Source organism: Mustela nivalis, assembly GCF_964662115.1.
Source record: "Mustela nivalis genome assembly, chromosome: 3".
Classification (NCBI taxonomy): Eukaryota; Metazoa; Chordata; class Mammalia; order Carnivora; family Mustelidae; genus Mustela; species Mustela nivalis.
Genome location: NC_139022.1, coordinates 93,661,250 through 93,680,546, shown reverse-complemented (window position 1 = coordinate 93,680,546; position 19,297 = coordinate 93,661,250). Strand labels below are relative to the sequence as shown.

The following is a 19,297-nucleotide window of genomic DNA, read 5'->3' as shown; positions in this document are numbered from 1 at the left end:
CATTCAAAGCATGCATGATTTTTAAAAATTATTTTTTATCACTTTGATTTTCAAGGGAGAACTCCCCCCCCCCAATTTTTTGAAGTTTGTTTTGAATTGTAAAAGAGATCTGTAGGCAGTTGAAGCAGGTACACCATATCATACATGCATAAGATAGACAGCTGATTTTTGAGATTTGGCACAAATTCCCAACAATTTTTCTCAAACACACCTGAAAGCTATCATATACAAGTGATCAGTCAGCTGCTATGGGAGGCTGCTGCAGGAATAGGACAGGACAGGACTCTTAGGAATAGGACTAGCCAAGTCTCTGTCCTCCCCACCCACCAGACATCTGCTCCATCCCTGCCCCACCCCAAGAGAGTAACCTTCTGGCTGTAGATCAGAGGAGTAACTCTTTCTTGAACAAGAACAAAGGCAAAAACCATCTCAGCAGTGTGGGTTTTTACCCAAACTTCTTAGGAGCCCCTGAGTCCCCCAAATATCCATGCTACAGTGGAATTGCTTTTACTTGAGTGAGCATCTGAATCTTTTGTGGAGTCTGATGAGACACAGACGGTGAATATTCTGTCTTCCAGAAACACCTGATTCCATCTCCTTTAGCCTCCTCTTATGTCCATCTCCCAGCTGATTATCTATCTTTATAATTGGCTCACTAATTTAAAAATCAATAGAGCACATAAGCATGCACAACAATGTTCTTTGCAGTGCTGTTTGTAAATTTTTAAAAATATCCATCAGTAGTAAACAATTAAATGAGAAATTTGACATATATCCTATGTTGCAATTTAAAAACACTGGTATAAAGAAAAAATAAACACATATACTAAAATTAATTAATATCCAAAAATATTTTATTATTATTATTTTGTAAAGATTCTAATTTTTGAAGTAATCTCTACACCTAGCATGGGACTCGAACCTAAAAACCTGAGATCAAGAGTCACATGCTCTATCAACTGAGTCAGCCAGATGACCCCAAAATATGTTAAATGCAAAAAGCAGTCACAGAATAACATGCGTAGTATGCACTTCCAACAAAAATAATTCCCATAATTATAATATATGAATATTCATTTAAAAAGATATACACCAAATTGTATCAATTGCTAAGTGGATACTTCCGTGAGAGCAAATCTAAAGGAGCATGAAGAGAGACTTTCTCATATTATGTAATTTTTCTTCATATTCTGTAACATTTTGAGAGTATTCTGTGACATGAAAATGCTTATCTATTACTTATGTAATAAAACTATATGCATTTAAAGATAATCTCATGGTAGGAATCTTAGGAAATACAGAGAAAATAGTAGAAATAATGAAGAAAAAGTACATGTAATTCTACAACTTCATATTCATTACTGTATAAAAATTTTTATATTTTTCCCAATACATTTCTATACATGTATGCCCACATTAAATTTTTTTAAGCATTATTGGGTCTCATTTCACTGACCTGATACCCTACAAAGTTTGAAATATAAAAAAGATGAATTCTCAGTAAGAAATAATACTAGGAATAACAGGGCAAATAGGCTCTGGCTTCTAGATATACAGCTTAAAGTCCAGCTGCAAACACCATACATAAGAACAAGCATGCTACATTCACACACATGCACATACACACACGTTTTCCATGTCCCCCAATCCCAGTGGGTCAGGGAAGCTGAAGATTGCCTGGGGGCCTGTACTGTCTTAAGTTACTGACCTAATTCTTAGCACTTCACTCTGGTCCATTTCCTGCATGACCTCAGAATGTGTTACTACGAATTCCATAATACACAGCATTTGCACATTGTGGAATGTGGATTCTGATAGGTGCTCAAGTAAATGTTATGGACATGCCACTGGAGGTCTGTGGGCCTCAGGTTCCTTATCTCTACACTGATCTCTATAGCCCCTTCCAATATAAACAGTCTGTAATTTACTAAACACCACAAGGAATCATGCTGAACAGACCACCACAATATGCTACTCTCAGAGTTCTCAAATTAATCCCAAAGCTAAACTTCCTACAAAATGACTTCATTGCTGTACTGTGTGGTATTTGTCTCCATTCTCCAGAATGCTCACCAGATGGTGAAGGAGTGTCTCTCTCCATGTAGCAACATTTTCATAGCGTTTCTTGCCACTCACTACTGAAGAGTTGTAAAAACAAAAACAAAAACAAAACAACAACAACAAAAACAAACCTGTGGAAGCATGTACCCAGCTGCAAAATGTGGCTTTCTCTTTAGGAAGTATCTGCAGGGCAAAACAGGGGCCCCAAACAGCTGGCGTGTGATGATACAGATGATCCCTGGTTTTGATCTTCTAGGAAGTTTATTAAAAACAAACTTGAATCTGTACCAATCTTGACAGGCATGGGAGTAAGAAGCACAAATAGGAAATGTGAAGCCCTCCCAATATTCTATTTAATCTTATAATACAATCATGAAAGTCATTATAATTCAAGATCTGTATTATTACTGTGAAGGTGATAGTACATAAATATATAATCTTTTTTTTAATTAATTTTTTATTTTTTATAAACATATATTTTTATCCCCAGGGGTACAGGTCTGTGAATCACCAGGTTTACACACTTCACAGCACTCATATATAATCTTATTCCAAATATAACTAGATAAAATCTTAAACTAAACTCATAGTGTGATACTATCAGCCACTGTGAGGGAGAAGATTAACAAAAGTTTTCATCGACATCTCAAGAAGTTTATGTTAGACACTTTTTAAAAAAATATTTTATTTTTTTATTTGGGAGAGAGAGAGAGCATGTGCGCAGGTGCACACGAGAAGGCAGGAGTGGAGGGCAGAGAGAGGGGGAGAAGCAGGCCTATCCCAGAACCCTGAGACACTGAGATGATTTGAGTTGAAGTCAGCTGCTTAACTGACTGAGCCACCCAGGTCGACCATATGTTAGACATTTTTAATAACATAGGGATAGATTAACTTCAAGGGTACATTCATACTCAAATTGCTGATTGTTTTGTTTGGAAATTTGTTGTTCATAGAACAATGAGAGAAAAATAGTCCTACTTACTATCTTCAAGGAGGTATCATGCTTTTGATGATGCCAAGCAATCCAAGACAGGAGAATTGTTTTTATTTGAAAAAGCTTAAAAATCATTAAAATGAATAGTGTGGGAGCTAACTATCATTTAAGCAATATTTTACAGAAACCACCAAATTGTTGAGAAGAGTGACTACAGTATCAATTACTAGTGTTCAGTGTCTCAGAAGAGAAAGTTGACTACTATCCTATCTCTAAGAAGTAAGTTCCTACTACTCAGGTTTGAGTTTATAAGTGTATATAAAAAGCAGCAGAAAATTAAGTCTTTTTTCACATTTTTAATTGAAGTATAATTGATGTATACTATTCTCTTAGCTTCAGGTGTTCATCACAGTTATTCAATTTTTTGCACATTATAAAATGATGCCCACAATAAATTTAGTTACCATCTGTCACCATACAAAGTTTTACAGTATTATTGGCTGTATTTCCCATGTGGTATCTTATATACCGATAACATTTGTTTTACAACTGGAATTTGTACCTCTTAATCTCCTTCACCTATTTTGCCTCACCCTTACCACAAATAGGTTTGTTTTTAGCAGTTATGTATAAAAGCCATTCAATATCAGTATGGATGTTAAACTCCTTTGCTATCAAATATTCTGCATCTTATGGACAAGAACAAATCAGATAAGGAAAGTAGATTTGTTTTCTGACCCATCTCTTAAGTTCTGTACTCCGGAATGTATTTCCTCTTCCTTTGTCCCCATGATTACACAAATATCAACAGATGGTTGGATTACTTAAACAGTTGTCTACATATTTTTCTCAAAATCATATTTATTCGATAATGGTCCCTTACAGGAGAAAATTGAATCCACAATCTTTTTCCTAACATTCAACAATGTCCATCAGATAGCCCAGCACAATTATCAAAGAGGTGATAGTAAAATAGGACTACTAGTACAGTAAGAATAGAAGAACGTTTCTTATCATGCTAGTACAGCTTTCATTCAACATCTATAATTAACACTGAAGCAAATCAGAAACAAAACAAGGCAGCTCACTGTGTCCAGTAAATTCTAACTCAAGAAGTCAAACAAGAAAACCAAATATGAGGTTCAAGTGTTTGAAAGGAGGGGGCAAAATTATATTTTTGGATGACAATTCTATAACTACAGTTCAGGAGAATCAACTAAAATGTGTAAGAAAGGAAGAACAGTATGGTTTATATGAAAGGCAGAATGTTAGAAAATGCATATGCACAATAGGCTTTCCATATAACAGCAATAGTCAGAAAATGGAGCAAGTATCTCATTTACAAGTCACAAAACATATAAAATATCTAGATAAACTCAATAAAAACATAAAAGTCTTATATAAATAGTACTGTAAAACTTCACTGAAGGACATTTTAAAAAACTAAAAAAATATGTAAAAACATCTAATTTCCTGGATAGGAAGATTCAGTATTATAAGGATAGATTAATTTATAACTTCAATGTACTTAGTTTGGTCCCCAAATGCTAATGTTTCTTCAATATGCAATTTGATTTATAGTATCTACTTTCTTCTTGAAGATAATCTTATTCTTCTTGGAACCCTGTGATGGCTCTTTCTGATTTATCCTCCCTGCTTTCTAGGCCTGGTATACTGTTGTCATTTTCATAAAACACCTGAGCTAGGTCCAGTGCTCTTTGTATCCTGGGTTATCATCTGTATAGGATCCTTGTTTTGTTTTGCTGAATTATATCTTCAAAAAATATTTTTTAATTAGGAAGGATGTGTAGGTGGTAAACTTATAAACCTGAGCCCTTATGTATGTTTAACCATGTCTTAGTTTATCCTAACATTCCATAGATTAGCTATCAATTCAAGGTTCTAATTAACCCTTCTCAGAACTATGAAACATTGCCTCATCCGTCCCAGCTTCTAGCTTTGCTGATGAGAAGTCTGATAACTTTGAAAGATCCTTTTTTTGTTCTATAGAAGCTTTTAGGATCAATTTCTTATCCTTGGGATTTGGAAATTTCATCATGTGTCTTGGTATGCATTTTTTTTTTCTCTGTTGGGCACTGGATAACCCTTTTCAATCTGAAGACTTTAATCACTCTTCGGGTCAAGATTTTTTCCCCCTCAATAATTTTCCCCCTACCCCTCATACTCTTGATTATTTCTCTCTTTTTTTTTTTTTCATTATATTTTATATTCTTGTCTTTTTGCTCCATATTCTAGAAGATTTGCTTGATTAATTCAATATTTAAGCACACTCGGTAGTTCATTGAATCTTCCTATTTTTTTTTCCAGCATCCTGCTCCTATTTCACAAAAACTTGATCATACTTAACAAACGTTTTTTCCTCTTAGCCTCTCTGAAAATTTCGTATTTTCAGCTTTTTTTCTATACTTTTTCTTAACTCTGTGTCTTCTGGAAACAGAAGACAAATCTTCTTCAGAAAAATGCACTTGTTTAGTTCATTAATTCATTTCCTTTCATTAGTTTTCTTCAAATGTCTGGTAACCCTTTCTTGACTGTGAATATTTATAATTCAAGAACTAGGAGTTTCTTAGACAGTTGGCAGGGGTTTCATAAGTAATTGTGTAGTACTTGTAAATGGATTAATTAGCAATCTAATGCAATTTCAATCACAAATCTAATGGGATTTCTTGGGAGGACTTTAGAAAGAGATTATAAAATTAATTTTTATAATTTAAAAATTAATATTTATAAATTAGCAAAATCAAGTGAGGGTAACTGAGAAAATTCTGAAAAATAAGATTAGTTAGGCAGGTGCATGTTCTGTCACATACTGAGCTGTATTTTTTTTTTTTAAGATTTTATTTATTTATCTGACAGAGAGAGAGAGATCACAAGTAGACAGAGAGGCAGGCAGAGAGAGAGGAGGAAGCAGGCTCCCCGCCAAGCAGAGAGCCTGATGCAGGGCTCGATCTCAGGACCCCGTGATCATGACCCAAGCCAAAGGTAGAGACTTAAGCCGGTGAGCCACCCAGGTGCCCCTGAACTGTATTTTTTTAATCCATAATAATTATAGCATAGCATTTTGGGTGTGGGAATAAGTTATGAAGGTTAAAAAACAAGAGCTGACCATTATTAAATTTAGTAAAATTCATTAGATCTCAAGCCAAAACCAAAACTGGATTATTTAATAAATAATGTTCTATAAATTTAGTTTAAGAATATTAGTGTCCTGACTTACAAAAAATTTATTCATAATTATTAAAGATTTAAACATGTAAAGCAAATCCACAAAGGACTAACATAAACTATAAGGTGGGAAAAGTCTTGCTTCAGGACTTATAAAACATATTTATGTTTTAAAAACACTTACTTATAAGCTATATAAATAGTTAAAAACTCCTGTTTATTAAAGGAAAATGTCTATAAATGTAAAATTCTAGATGATGGTTGGAATGGTAGAGGGGCAAAAGACAAAATATTCAGAAATAGCCAAACACCCTGCTGTGTATGTAAAATCATCCTGACATTTCCAAGATGTCTATACATCAGAATGAAAAAAATAAACAATTTGGTGGTAAATCACTATCATTGTCCCCATTTTACACATGAGAAAACTGAGACTTGGAAGGTGACAGAACTTGCTGAGGATCCCAGCTGGAGTTGGGATTTCAATCTAAGGAGTCTGGTTTCAGAGCCCAACGTTGTACTGTCTATTCCAGCCAACTCTCTGGTCTGAATTTTACACTTCCCTCTGTGAGACTTCCCGACCCAGAACCTACACCTCTTTCCTGCCCTACCAGTTCCCCTTGTATATCCACACCGAGTTCCATTAAAAACTTCTCCATGAAGATTTTTCAACAATTCCAGCCCTTCCTGGAATTCCCTCCTCTAATGGATTTGAGAGCACTCTCCTGGTTCTCTGCCTACAACTCAGTCACTCTTTCTCAATCTCTTTGTTGGATTCTTCTTTCTCTACACATTTCTTTTCTCACGCTACTCAATGCCCCTGGGAGTACACTTCTCCCCAAAACAACAGTGTCTACCTAGTTATGTTCTGAAAACACCAGCTTTGATTGATCTTCTGCATTCCACAGATCTCCACCTGAATGTTCAGACATCTCAAACTCCGTATTTCCAACACTAGTATTTATTTGTTTACTATTTTTATGATCTTACTGAGGTGTCACCAAAATTTACTCAGCTACTGAAGCTAGAGATCTGAGCACAATCCTTGAGTCTTCCCTCTCCTATCTCCTGGATGTCATGACACTCTGTCCATTTTACTCTGTAAATAACTACTAAGTTTTCCCCCTCTCTTCTGAATTCCCTTAATTCAAGCCCCCTTTATTTCTTATGTGATCATTGTAATAGGCTCTGAGTTGGCTTCCTGGTGCCTGTTTTTTCCCTGTTCATTCCAGTTTAATCTCTGCATCAGAATTTTTCAAATTTGAGAGGTCACAAATTTCCAAAGACACTTCTACAAATCTCAGAGGCATACAGTTTCCATATGACAAACTTTGTGGCAAAGAGTTACATACTTTTCATAGGTGACTAAGTATGGTTAATGCAGTAATTCATACATTAGTAAATACAAAGGAAAAATTCAGGCACATGATCCAGAAAATAGTGGCATTTGATTTTTTAAAAAAAGTGTATTAAAATGAAACATCCAGGGGCGCCTGGGTGGCTCAGTGTGTTAAGCCGCTGCCTTCGGCTCAGGTCATGATCTCAGGGTCCTGGGATCGAGTCCCACATCGGGCTCTCTGCTCAGCAGGGAGCCTGCTTCCCGCTTTCTCTCTCTCTGCCAGTCTCTCTACCTACCTGTGATCTCTCTCTGTCAAATAAATAAAATTAAAAAAAAAAAAAAGAAACATCCACCCTGAAAATTATAAAACATTAATGAAAGAAACTGAAGACAACAGAAATGGAAAGATATTCCATGATCATAGGTTGAAAGAACAAATATTGTTAAAATGACCATACTATCTGTAGCAATCTAGAGATTTAATGCAATCTCTATCAAAATACCAACAGGATTTTTCACAGAACTAGAACAAATAATCCTAAAATTCGCATGAAACCACAAAGAACTGAATAGACAGAGAACCTTAAAAAAAAGAACAAAAATATCGGTATTTTAGAAATTTTTGAAACCCCAGATTTCAAGATACACTACAAAGTTGTAGTAATCAAAACACTATGGTAATGGCACAAACACAGACACACATACATAGATTAATAGAACAGAACAGAGTCCAGAAATAAACCCACAATTATATGGTCAATTAACCTTTGACCAAGGACGCAAGAATAAGCAATGGGGAAAAGGCAATCTCTTCAACAAATGGTGTTGGGAAAACTACATGCAAAAGAGTAAAACTGGACCACTTTACTACACTCTACACAAAAATAAACTCAAAATGAATTATAGATATAAATGTGAGACCTAAAACCTTAAAAATCTGAGAACAGAGAATAGGCAGTAATTTCTCTGACACAAGTCATAGCAATATTTTTCTAAATATGTCTCCCAATGTAAGGGAAAGAAAAACAAAAATAAACTATTGGGACTACATCAAGTTTCTGCACACTGAAGGAAAGAACCAACAAAACCAAAAGACGTACTAAATGCAGAAGACATTTGTAAATGACATATCTGATAAAGGGTTAGCATCCAAAATACATAAAGAAATTACACATCTCAACACACACAAAAAACAAACAATGCAACTGAAAGTGGGCAGAAGACACACACAAACCTCTCTCCAAAGAAGACACACAGATGGCCAACACACACAAGAAAAGATGTTCAACATCACTCATCATTGGGAAATGCAAATCAAAACCACAATGAAATATCACCTCACACCTGCCAGAATGGTTGAAATCAACAAGTGTTGGCAAGGGTGAGGAGACAAAGGAACACTCTTAAACTGTTGGTGGGAATGCAAACTGGTGCAGTCACTGTGGAAGACAGGATGGAGGCTCCTCCAAAAGTTAAAAATCGAATTACCCTATGACCTAGTGATTCTACTACTAGGTATTTACCCAGAGATTATGAAAACACTAATTTGAAAAGATATATGCACCCCTATGTTTATCACAGCATTAGTGATAATAGCCAAATTGTGAAAATGTCCATCAATAGGTGAATAGATAAAGAAGATGTTGTATATATATGCAATGAAATATTACCAAGCCACAAATAAGGAAATCTTGCCATTTGTAAGAACATGGGTAGATCTAGAGAATATAATACTAAGTGAAATAAGTCAGTCAGAGAAAGACAAATGCCATATGATTTCACTCATATGTGGAATTTAAAAAAAACAAAGAAGGGACAAACTAAGAAACAACCTCTTTATAGAGTATCAATTGATGGTGACAGAGGACAGGTGGTTGGGGGGATGGGTGAAACAGGTGATGGGGATTAAGAGTTCTCTCATCATGATGAGTACTGAGTAATGTACAGAACTGTTGAGTCACTATATCGTCCTGTATCATATTGTACATTAATGATACTGGAATTAAAATTTTAAAAACATTAAAAATAAAAAAGTTTAAAAAATTACAAACTCCTTTACACATACAACTCTAAATTGTGTCAAAATGTTTTCGTGATAAAATTTTAGGCTGATTTTTCTCTCTGAATAAAGTCACCCCAATGCTTAAAGAAAAAAAAAATATCCAAGCTCCTTGGCATGACTTTCAAGACTTAGAAGTTCATGACAGGTTGCTTCTCTTTAATCATCTCTCTCACCCTTCCCCATCACCCATTGTGCCACATACTGCAACTCACTTGGGGCTCACTGGTACCTTTCGCACTGCGGTATTTACTTGGAGTATTGACATCTAATCACAATACACCTTTCCTGGTCTAGCCCATTTCTCATCCTCAAAGCCCTAGCTCAGTGATTTTGATATCTGGGAGAAAATTTCTGATATTCTTCTCTTCTCTTTTACAGTCTTGGAATGTTATATGTGTACCTACGGCATGCCATGACATAATCAACCATTTATCTTTCCGTTTAATGTTCTTGGCTGTTGGGTCCTTGAAATATGGGACTGTCTTAATCCACTTTCCAGTCTCCAAGCCTACTACAATTATGAGGCAGTCGATATATCTTTGTTAAATAGATCAGTGGTCTTTCATCTATACTTACCTTTTTAAAATCACAATTCTTTCATTCACTCACTCATTCATTCACTAGTCCATTATCTGCTAGTTTTGGAGAATACAAAGATGAATAAGACATAGCCCTGGTCTCTACAGAGTGTTTTATTATTGTACTGTATCATCTCCTTTTTTTCCCTCTAATCATTTAGTTGTATTAGTCTTTTCTTCAAAAGAAAAGTAGGAACTCATCATAATATCTTCTCTGCTCCTCCTTCTTAGTTCAATATGTGTTTGTTGAATGGCCTTATTTTGCCTTTAGAGAATGCCTATTAATACATAATGTAGAATAGGGTCCTCTGGTAGAGGAGGTAGTGGAAACCCCAAGAGCTTCACTTCAAAGCAATTGAGGCAATTTATAGATTTTTCTGGCATAAATGTGCTAAGTGGGCTGGCAGGCGGAATTATGAGTTCAGAAAAGAAAGAGAATGTTGTATGTGATTCCAGGTCTTTAACCAATCTCTAAGGGTAATACTGATTTCATTAAGATAAATAGACTAATTTCTTTTGAATTTTAGTCAATATTACATTAGTTTTACAATATATATTTCTATATTTACAGATTAAGAAAACAAAGCAATTGACCTAGGCTGATAGGGAAAACAAATTACTTTTAGTTCTGCTGGTTCTATCTCATTTTTTTCTGGGTAAACATGTTATTGCTCTTTGATACTAAATAACAAGGGAAGATAACAGAGCTAACATTTATCGAGCATTTACATTGGATAAACTCAGTTTTAAGAACTTTTACATGTATTAATACATTGGAGTTTTACAATAACTCTTTTTTTATTGCTAGGGAAACTGAATCATAGACAGCCTCAGTAACTTGCCCAAGGTAACTTGGCTACTTAGCGTAGAGATGGAATTCAAACACAGGCAGTCTTCACTTTTCACAAGTGATTCATACTGTCTATAAAAGAAGAACAGGACTGGGTATTACAAAACCAGGCTTCAAATCTTGAACTCACAATACACTAGTGGCGTGAATTTAAGGATGTCATTTCATTTTATCTTCCGAGTTTCATTGTCTTTGTACCCCTTACGGCTTGTGAGGAGGAGTTACTTTATATAGTCTTTTCTAAACTGAAAAGTGTTAAAAATGCAATAATTTTTTTTTTACATTAAAATTTTCTTTAAGAGCCTGGGAAAGAGTCTTTCAGAAAGTCTCTGTGAAGGCAGAGACAAGAGGAGACACCAGCAATGAATGTCCAGACTCCTACTAACCATGTTAAGCTATACATTTTATTGCTAAACCTAAGGGAGGCATTAGAGGGGAGGAGAGTGGAAAGTAACAAGATATGAAGCCTGGCTTTTTAAAGAGTAGTAGAAACTATTTTCTTGATTAGTTTCAGAGCATTAACAATTGTTCTAAGATAAGCATAGTTAAAGGGGTCTCGGGAAGGAGTAAACCTATAAAAAAAATACAGTCAAATTGTTAAAAATTATCAGAACCATTTGTGAAAAGCACATATAGTTTAATCATATCTTTCAAAAGAAATATGCTCTAGCTGGTTAGTATGAGCAATCAGGGGATGAACAATCCTCATGTTTTAGGCATAGAACAGTTGACACCATGTCTAGTGCACTTGACATTAGCCAAGGAGTTAGAAAACCTCAGTTTTGTGCCTATTTGGCTCCAGGTCAATAAAGAAGTGGCTATCTTCCTCCAGGAATATGTGTCTCCTCCAGAAATAAGGAGTATATTGATGCACTTGCCTCCTCTCCATCTCCAAGGGAAGTTCTGAATATTGGTAACACAGCGTCTGTGAAGTTCTTTCAACTCTTTAAAAGGTAGAACATTCAAAGACATACCAGCATGAGAAGCACAGTCACTAACTCTTTCATACACTAGAGCAACAAGAAGGAAAAAAGTTATCTCAAAGGCAGTCCCAAATTATAAAAACACCAGGTAGGGATGCAAAAAGTTAGAGGATAGAAATAACACTGAATCCAAACTAGTATCTATACTATATACTCTACAGATTATCCAAAGTGTCCTTCACTGAGGGCTCCAGGGTATTATCACCCTTTTTCACTGACATGTTGTAGTAAATATTTTAACTTATGCCTTTGGTTCCTTAAAAGGTGCTCAAAAATTCATTTGAGAAAACTTTTTATGAAGAAGTATAATCACAACAAAAAAGAAAATTCAAATATCTACTAAACTTATGAAAGAGTACTCACCCCTATTACTACTCAGGGAAATGCAATGATCTTATTATAGAATCTCCATATTTGGAAAAAGCCTAAAAAGTTTGACAATATCATGTGTTTCTGATTAGGATGTGGAGTGACGGGAATCCTCAGACACTTTTCATACACTCCATCAAACAGTTTGCTTTTATCTAATAAACTTAAAGATATGCATGACCCACGAGTCCATTTTTTGGTATAGTCCCCTATAGAAATGCATGTTATTTGCACCAAAAAATGTTCATAATATCCTTACTCATAATATTCCCAATCTAGAAACTGCTCAACTTCATAACAAGAGAAGATTGGACAAATAATTTGTTGTTCCTTCGTACAACAGGATACTATATAGTCATGAAAATATACAATGTGCAGCTACATGCAATACTGATGTATTATACAAGTATGATATTGTGTTAAAGGAGGAATTCATAAAAGTATACATGACAGTGGTCCATTTACATAAAATACAAAAACAACCTAAGCTAAACTCCATTGTTTTGAGATGCACGCGTAGGTGGTAAATCATATTACAACGAAAAGCAGGAAAAGAAAGAAAGTTTAGTACAGTGGTTGTCCATTTGGTGAGAAAGAAATAGAAAAAAATAGGTTGCTTCTGAAGGATGATTAAAATAGGTATTTATTTTAGAACTATGTTAAACTTAACACCTATGTCTTATGTACTTTTTTAAATGTTTGTTATATTTCACAATTGAAAAATTTATGAGGACACCATGAAGCTATAGTAATCAAAGCAGTGTGGTATTGGAGAAAGAAGAGACAAATCAATCAATGGAACCGAATAGAAGGTTTCTTTCACAAAGAAGTAAAGGCAATAAAATGGAAAAAAGATATTTTGACAAATGGTGTTAGAACAACTGGACATCCACATGCAAAAAAAAAAAAGGAAGGGGGAGATCTAGACACAGACACTGCAGCCTTCACGAAAGTAAACTCAAAATGGATCACAGACCTAAATGTAAAATACAAACTGCAGAACTCCTAGATTATAACAGGTGAAAATCTAGATAACTTTGAGTTTGGTCACGACTTTTTAGATACAACACCAGATGCATATAATCCACGAGAGAAATAATTGATAAGCTAGACTTCATTAAAACTGAAAATTTCTGTTCTGTGAAAGACAATGTCACAAAAATGAGAAGACAATCCATGGACTGTGAGAAAATATTTGCAATGATAGATCTGGATCAAGGACTGTTATTCAAAATATACCCCAAAATCTTAAAACTCAACAATAAGAAAATAAGCAACTAGATTAAAAAATGAGCCAACTTCTTAAGAGACATCTCATTAAAGAAGATATACAGACTGCAAATAAGCACATGAAAAGATTCTTCAGAATAGTCGTCAGAAAAATACCAGTTAATACACATCTCAGAATGGCCCAAATCTGTTAACACTGACAGGCACTCTCTTTCATTGCTGGTGCAAATGGTTCAGGCACTTTGGAGGACAATGTGTCAATTTCCTACTAAACTAAACATACACTTACCAAACAATCTGGCGATTGGACTACTTGGAATTTGACCAAAAGAGGTGAAAATTTATATCCACACAAAACCTGCAAGGGTATATTTATAGCAGCCTTATTCATAATTGCCAAAACTTGAAGTACTAAGCTGTCCTTTAGTAGGTGAATGGATAAACTGTGGTATATCTAGACTATGGAATATATGGAATATTACTCATCACTAAAAAGAAATGAGCTATCAAGCATGAAAAGACGTAGAGGAAGATAAAATGCACATTACTAAATGAAATAATCTGAAAGGGCTACATACTGTATGATTCCAACTCGATGACATTCTGGAGAAGGCAAAACTTTGGAGGTAAAGAGATCACTGGTTGACGAGGAGTTAAGGGATAATAAATAAGTATGTGGAACACACTGGATTTTTAGAGCAATGAAAAAAATACTGTCTCACTCTCAAGATGGAGATCCAGTATAAATTACAGATTTGGGAAGATAATGATATGCCAACACAGACAGGTTCATCAGTTATAAAAAATGTATCGCCCTGTGGGGAATGTTGATACTTGGGGAGGCTGTGCATATGTCTGGGTTGGGACTATAGGAAAAATCTCTACATTCTGCTCAATTCTTCTGTTAAACTAAAACTGCTCTAAAAAGTAAAGTCTATTAAAAAAAAAAAACCAAAAAAAAATAAAAGCCCGAGTACTTGTGGATTCCTGGAAGTTTACAAAAATTTCACAAAGCCTAAAGAGATTAAAAAAAAATTATTTGGAAACTTTTACCCCTAAATTAACTATGTTGATGAAGATCACCTGGTGGATAATTCAGAGATTTAATCTGAAAAGTCTCCTTAAATATAACATATACTTATTGGGGAAGAACACAAAATCCAAACTGCAAACTGTTAGCAGAGAGAAGAAGGGAAGACTTGTCTCTTCAAAACTGCCAAGCGAGTCTGGTTTAATTGAAATTGATGGCAAAGACAAGAGAGCACACTTAATTGAATTTTAATCTTAATGATCTCTAAGCCATGCTTGAAACATAAACATACATGTGAGAGTTCTTCAAGATGTTGGACATGAATCTGTTTTCATAATTCAAAAGCATATTTTGCTTATGAATCTCTTTTTAACAAGCTTTGGCTGGAAATTATTTTCTTCCAGATGTTGGGTGTTGTATAGACCCAACTTCCATCTCTCTGCATATAATTTAAGACAAACTTATAAAGAATATATTTATTTTACAAACTGACAATTCATTCAAATGAATTGTCTATAAGTTTATATAACAATGAGTAGCTATGTCTCGTAAATTCCTACAGATAGCATCTCTTCATCTGAAGAAAGACCTCTTTACTACTTTCAAACCCAAAAGCATTTTATATTTCTAAGACATTATTAAATTGACCAATTAACAGTTTTGGTTAAAAAAAAAGAAGCAGCTGTCTAAATCATACATGGAAAATGATTTTTTTGATATATATACTTTCATTTAAAACCCCTACTGAGGGGTGCCTGGGTGGCTCAGTGGGGTAAAGCCTCTGCCTTCGACTCAGGTCATGATCCCAGGGTCCTGGGACTGAGCCCCACGTTGGGCTCTCTGCTCTGCGTGGAGTTTACTTCTTCCTCTCTCTGCCTGCCTCTCTGCCTACTTGTGATCTCTGTCAAATAAATAAATAAAATATTAAACAAAAAAAAATCCCTACTGAAACAATTTATAGAAGGCAAGATAGTTTGGTGGTTCAGAGGGTAATCTGAAGTCAGATCTGGATTTAAATCCCAGCTCTACCATTTACTAACTTAGACAAGCCATAAGGTTCTAGGTTCTAGTCCTCAGAACCTACTTTGTGTTAGGTGCCCCCTATTCTCACAAGGATGAAAATAAATATCCAAGGTAAAGCACTTTGCAGTCCAAGCACACAGTGAGCAACTCATCAAATGTTAGCTATCAGCAGCAGCAGCAGCAGCAGCAACAGCAGCAGCATCTTTTAGAATCTTCCTGATCTTGCATCCAAATTGTTTTACCCCACTTCTTTTTTCTACGATGAAGTGCTCTTCCAGGTCCCCTTCCTTCCCAGTTATGGTTCCCCTGGATTTCTAGCAAAATGTTGTGAAATTATATAAACTTTTCTTCTCTTTCTTTTGCTGACACTTAAGGATTGTCAAAGAACAAGAGAGTATTGGGAAAAAAAAAAAAGCCAAAATAAAATTTTAACAAAAAGGCTGGAAGATAAATTTGAAGAACTCTTCCAGAAGCCAGAACAAAACACCAAAGAGGTAAAATATGGGAATAAAAAAAATAAGAAAATTAAGGGATTTGATCTAGAAGATCTGACATTCAATGATCAGGAACCCCAGGAAGAAAGAACAGAGAAAATGGAGAAAGTAAAATTATCAGTGAACTAATAAAAGCAAAAGTTCCAGAATTAAAGGACTCACATGTCTAGAGTGAAAAGATCTAGTGTTGTGTCCAGGACAATGGATGAAGACCCAGATGAAAACAACTGACCATAAAACATAAGAACAATGGTGACAAAGAAAAGCTCATAAAAACTTTTGACAAGAAAAATAGGTTTTGAACAGATATCAGGATGTCATCCATGTTAGAAAACGATGGCATGATCCCTGCAAAATATGAGAATATATTTGTAATCTAGAATTCAATGCAGCTCATCTATGCCTGAGATGACTGAGGGTTTAAATGCAGGGCAGGTGGAATCCAAGTAGCTCACAGGGTTGGTCCCTGAAAAAGAGACCTCACAAGTTAGGTTTTATCCTCAACTTTGAAACTCAATGTTAGAGACAGAAGAAAGAAAAAGGAGCCCTGTCAGCACTACCCGGACCCTCTGAACTCCTTGCCTTTTTGCTAACACCACTGAGTTAGGGTATCAAAAGATCAAGCAAATTTACAAAGCATGCCAGTCTTTGTGCTTCGGAAAAAGTGTATTTCGTTTTCATACAGCTGATAGTTCCGAAAAGATGGGTCAGCAGACAATATGCAGCAAGAAATGAAAGTCAAAATGAATTTGGAAGTCAGGTTTGCTTCCACTTTGTATATTGCCACCAAATTTGGAGAGTTACTAAAAAAATAACTAAGAACGACATTTTGCCTTTAATTAATGATCCAACATTCAACCATCCTGTATGACAAAGCAGAAATTTTTTTTTCATTTTTATGCTTTTTAAATTACCATGGAACAATTTTATTAACAATCCCATGAGTCAGAGTTTTTAGATGCTAATTTCTTACCTCAAAGAAATGGAGTGACAACAACAAAATACGCTAAGACAAAACCCAAAAATCTTTTTTGGTATTGTAGTATTCTTTTACAAAGGATCCAGCTTATCACAGTAATTGAGTCCCTCTCCTCCTTACACTGGTGATATTACTATATTAAATGGCTAAAGGATAAACGTAGGTAACAGTGGAGCTATAGTTCTTCCAGAAATAAGATAATAAAACAGCTCTGTATACCAAGAAACCTTTCTTTGAACATTTCTATTGCACCCTCTCATTATTTCTGGCTACCTGATCAGTAGTAGACTTGGTTGATACCAAGTTGTTGATACCACTTCTAGTCTGCTCTTGAGTTCTCCAGGCCTCATGCTGACTACCAATTAAAAAAAAACAAAAACGAAGACAGCATTTTCCTCACTACTTAAACAATAAGCTGAACTGTTCATAACATCCTGAGTTTCTCTCCTTCTCATTTCCCAAGACAATTTTAAAATTGGTTGAGACTGATGATACTAGATTATTAAATCTGAAATAATGATAAATAAGACTCCTCCTTAAAATAAGAGGAGTTTCCAGAAGCTAAAATTGAATGGGAATTCAAACTAAGCAGTTGAACATGCTATTTCTGGGGTTCTCAATTCATTCCTGCTAAGGGTAGATGGCTTCATATTTCCCTCAAAATGTCCTTTAATTATGTCAGAAATACTACTTAACTGTGTACCATGCACCAAGCACTGTGGAGGAAATCAAAGGGAAAAAAAATCGAGTGTTTTTCTTCAAGATGGAGATGGGACTTAATGGCAGGGGCATCTGAGGAGGAAACTGATGAACGGGAACTACTGGAGAAAGTCAGGACGAGGAACTAAGCTGTGAATAAAGGTGGGCCCTAGTGACAGTTAATCTGACCATTAGTGAAATGTGATTTGTGTTTAGCTTTGCTTTCCTGGGCAGTCCTCTTGAGCTGTGAATAGATAGAACCAGCATTGAGTTAAAAATGGGCAATAAGATTTCGGAGTCCACTTGTTAACTCGGATTGATCTGGCATGAGCTGATATACATGAGAAGTTGCCATCTCATCGAGAACTGGGACTGCATCTCTAGTGAAGAGCTGGTTGATAGGACCAGCATTCGGTTCTCCTTCCTTTTGAAAACAATATCCTGATTTCCTTTGAGAAAAATCATTACTGTTAAGTGGAACCACTGTGATTGGTTCAGACTATGATCTAACACCTTTAATTATACGGGAGATACTGGAGAGGGACGATCTTTTTTCTGTTGAACATAAAATCTGGTAAAATAGAGCTCTAAGAATTCTGACATCAGGGCTCTGCCTATGTGTATGGAAACTGATAATAAAGCCCAACATGGAGAAAGAGAATCTTCCCAAAGAGTTCTAATGCAAATGGTACCCACAGTCTACTGAAAACCCGAGGGAAAACTGTCAGTGATGGTATGAAGCCATCCACCTGCTACCTGTAGGAGAAATGCATCCAGGAGAACATTCTGCTGAATATCAAAATGAGCATGTAACAACTGCTCCAGGGTGTGTGATACTCTTTCCTATTATACGCCACAAGCGCAAATTTTGCCCTATAAGTTGGCTGGGGAATATTTTCAAGGGAATGAAAGGAAACAAACTTGCCTGTCAATTTGGAAAAATAGTCGCATAAATGTCAGGTAAAGCTTAAAAACAGGTTTTTAAAAAAGGAATTTTCTCTTTCAGAAAATAACTATGGAACAGGCACATGACAGCACTGTGATAACTGACACTTTTAAGTCAACAAGCAACACCAACCAAACAGGAAAACATCCAGATATGTAAAAAATGAAGCAGTTCTTCTGATAGCCAAAAAACACAACTTTACAAGACTGCTTGAGTTATGTATTTTGACTGGTAATGCGTCACGTTAGTACTTTTATTCAAACCACAACAACGTTTGTCTTCCTAAAAATAGTTCCTGCACTTTAGAAAAGTACAATATGAAGTTTCAGAGTAGTGCTGCACTCAACACACCCACAGAGCTGTTAGAAATTTCTGAGGCCCCTGCTCACTGGATTTCACTAACATCCCATCTCTCCTACCAGTTCCACTAGAGAAATTCATGCAAGCAAATCACAACAAAGCATAATCACTGAAGAACACCATAACCTGCAAATTGCAATCTGAGAAAGAGAATCACTGAAGCAAAACGGAAAA

General features: G+C 35.5%; 1 protein-coding gene across 21 annotated transcripts in view; it reads right to left on the bottom strand.

Moving 5' to 3' along the window:
• PDE4D (phosphodiesterase 4D) overlaps nucleotides 1-19,297 on the bottom strand; it is a 1,511,392-nt gene that overhangs the window by 99,672 nt on the left and 1,392,423 nt on the right. The window contains exon 6 of one of the 21 annotated variants that reach the window (XM_082725935.1): nucleotides 10,255-11,082. The exons of 19 other annotated variants lie outside the window; for them this stretch is intronic. In XM_082725935.1, the coding sequence (XP_082582061.1) occupies nucleotides 11,063-11,082 (20 nt within the window). In that variant the 3' untranslated portion in view covers nucleotides 10,255-11,062. Of the gene's footprint in view, nucleotides 1-10,254; nucleotides 11,083-19,297 lie in introns of those variants that run through there. One more of the 21 variants, XM_082725934.1, reaches the window with a different exon arrangement.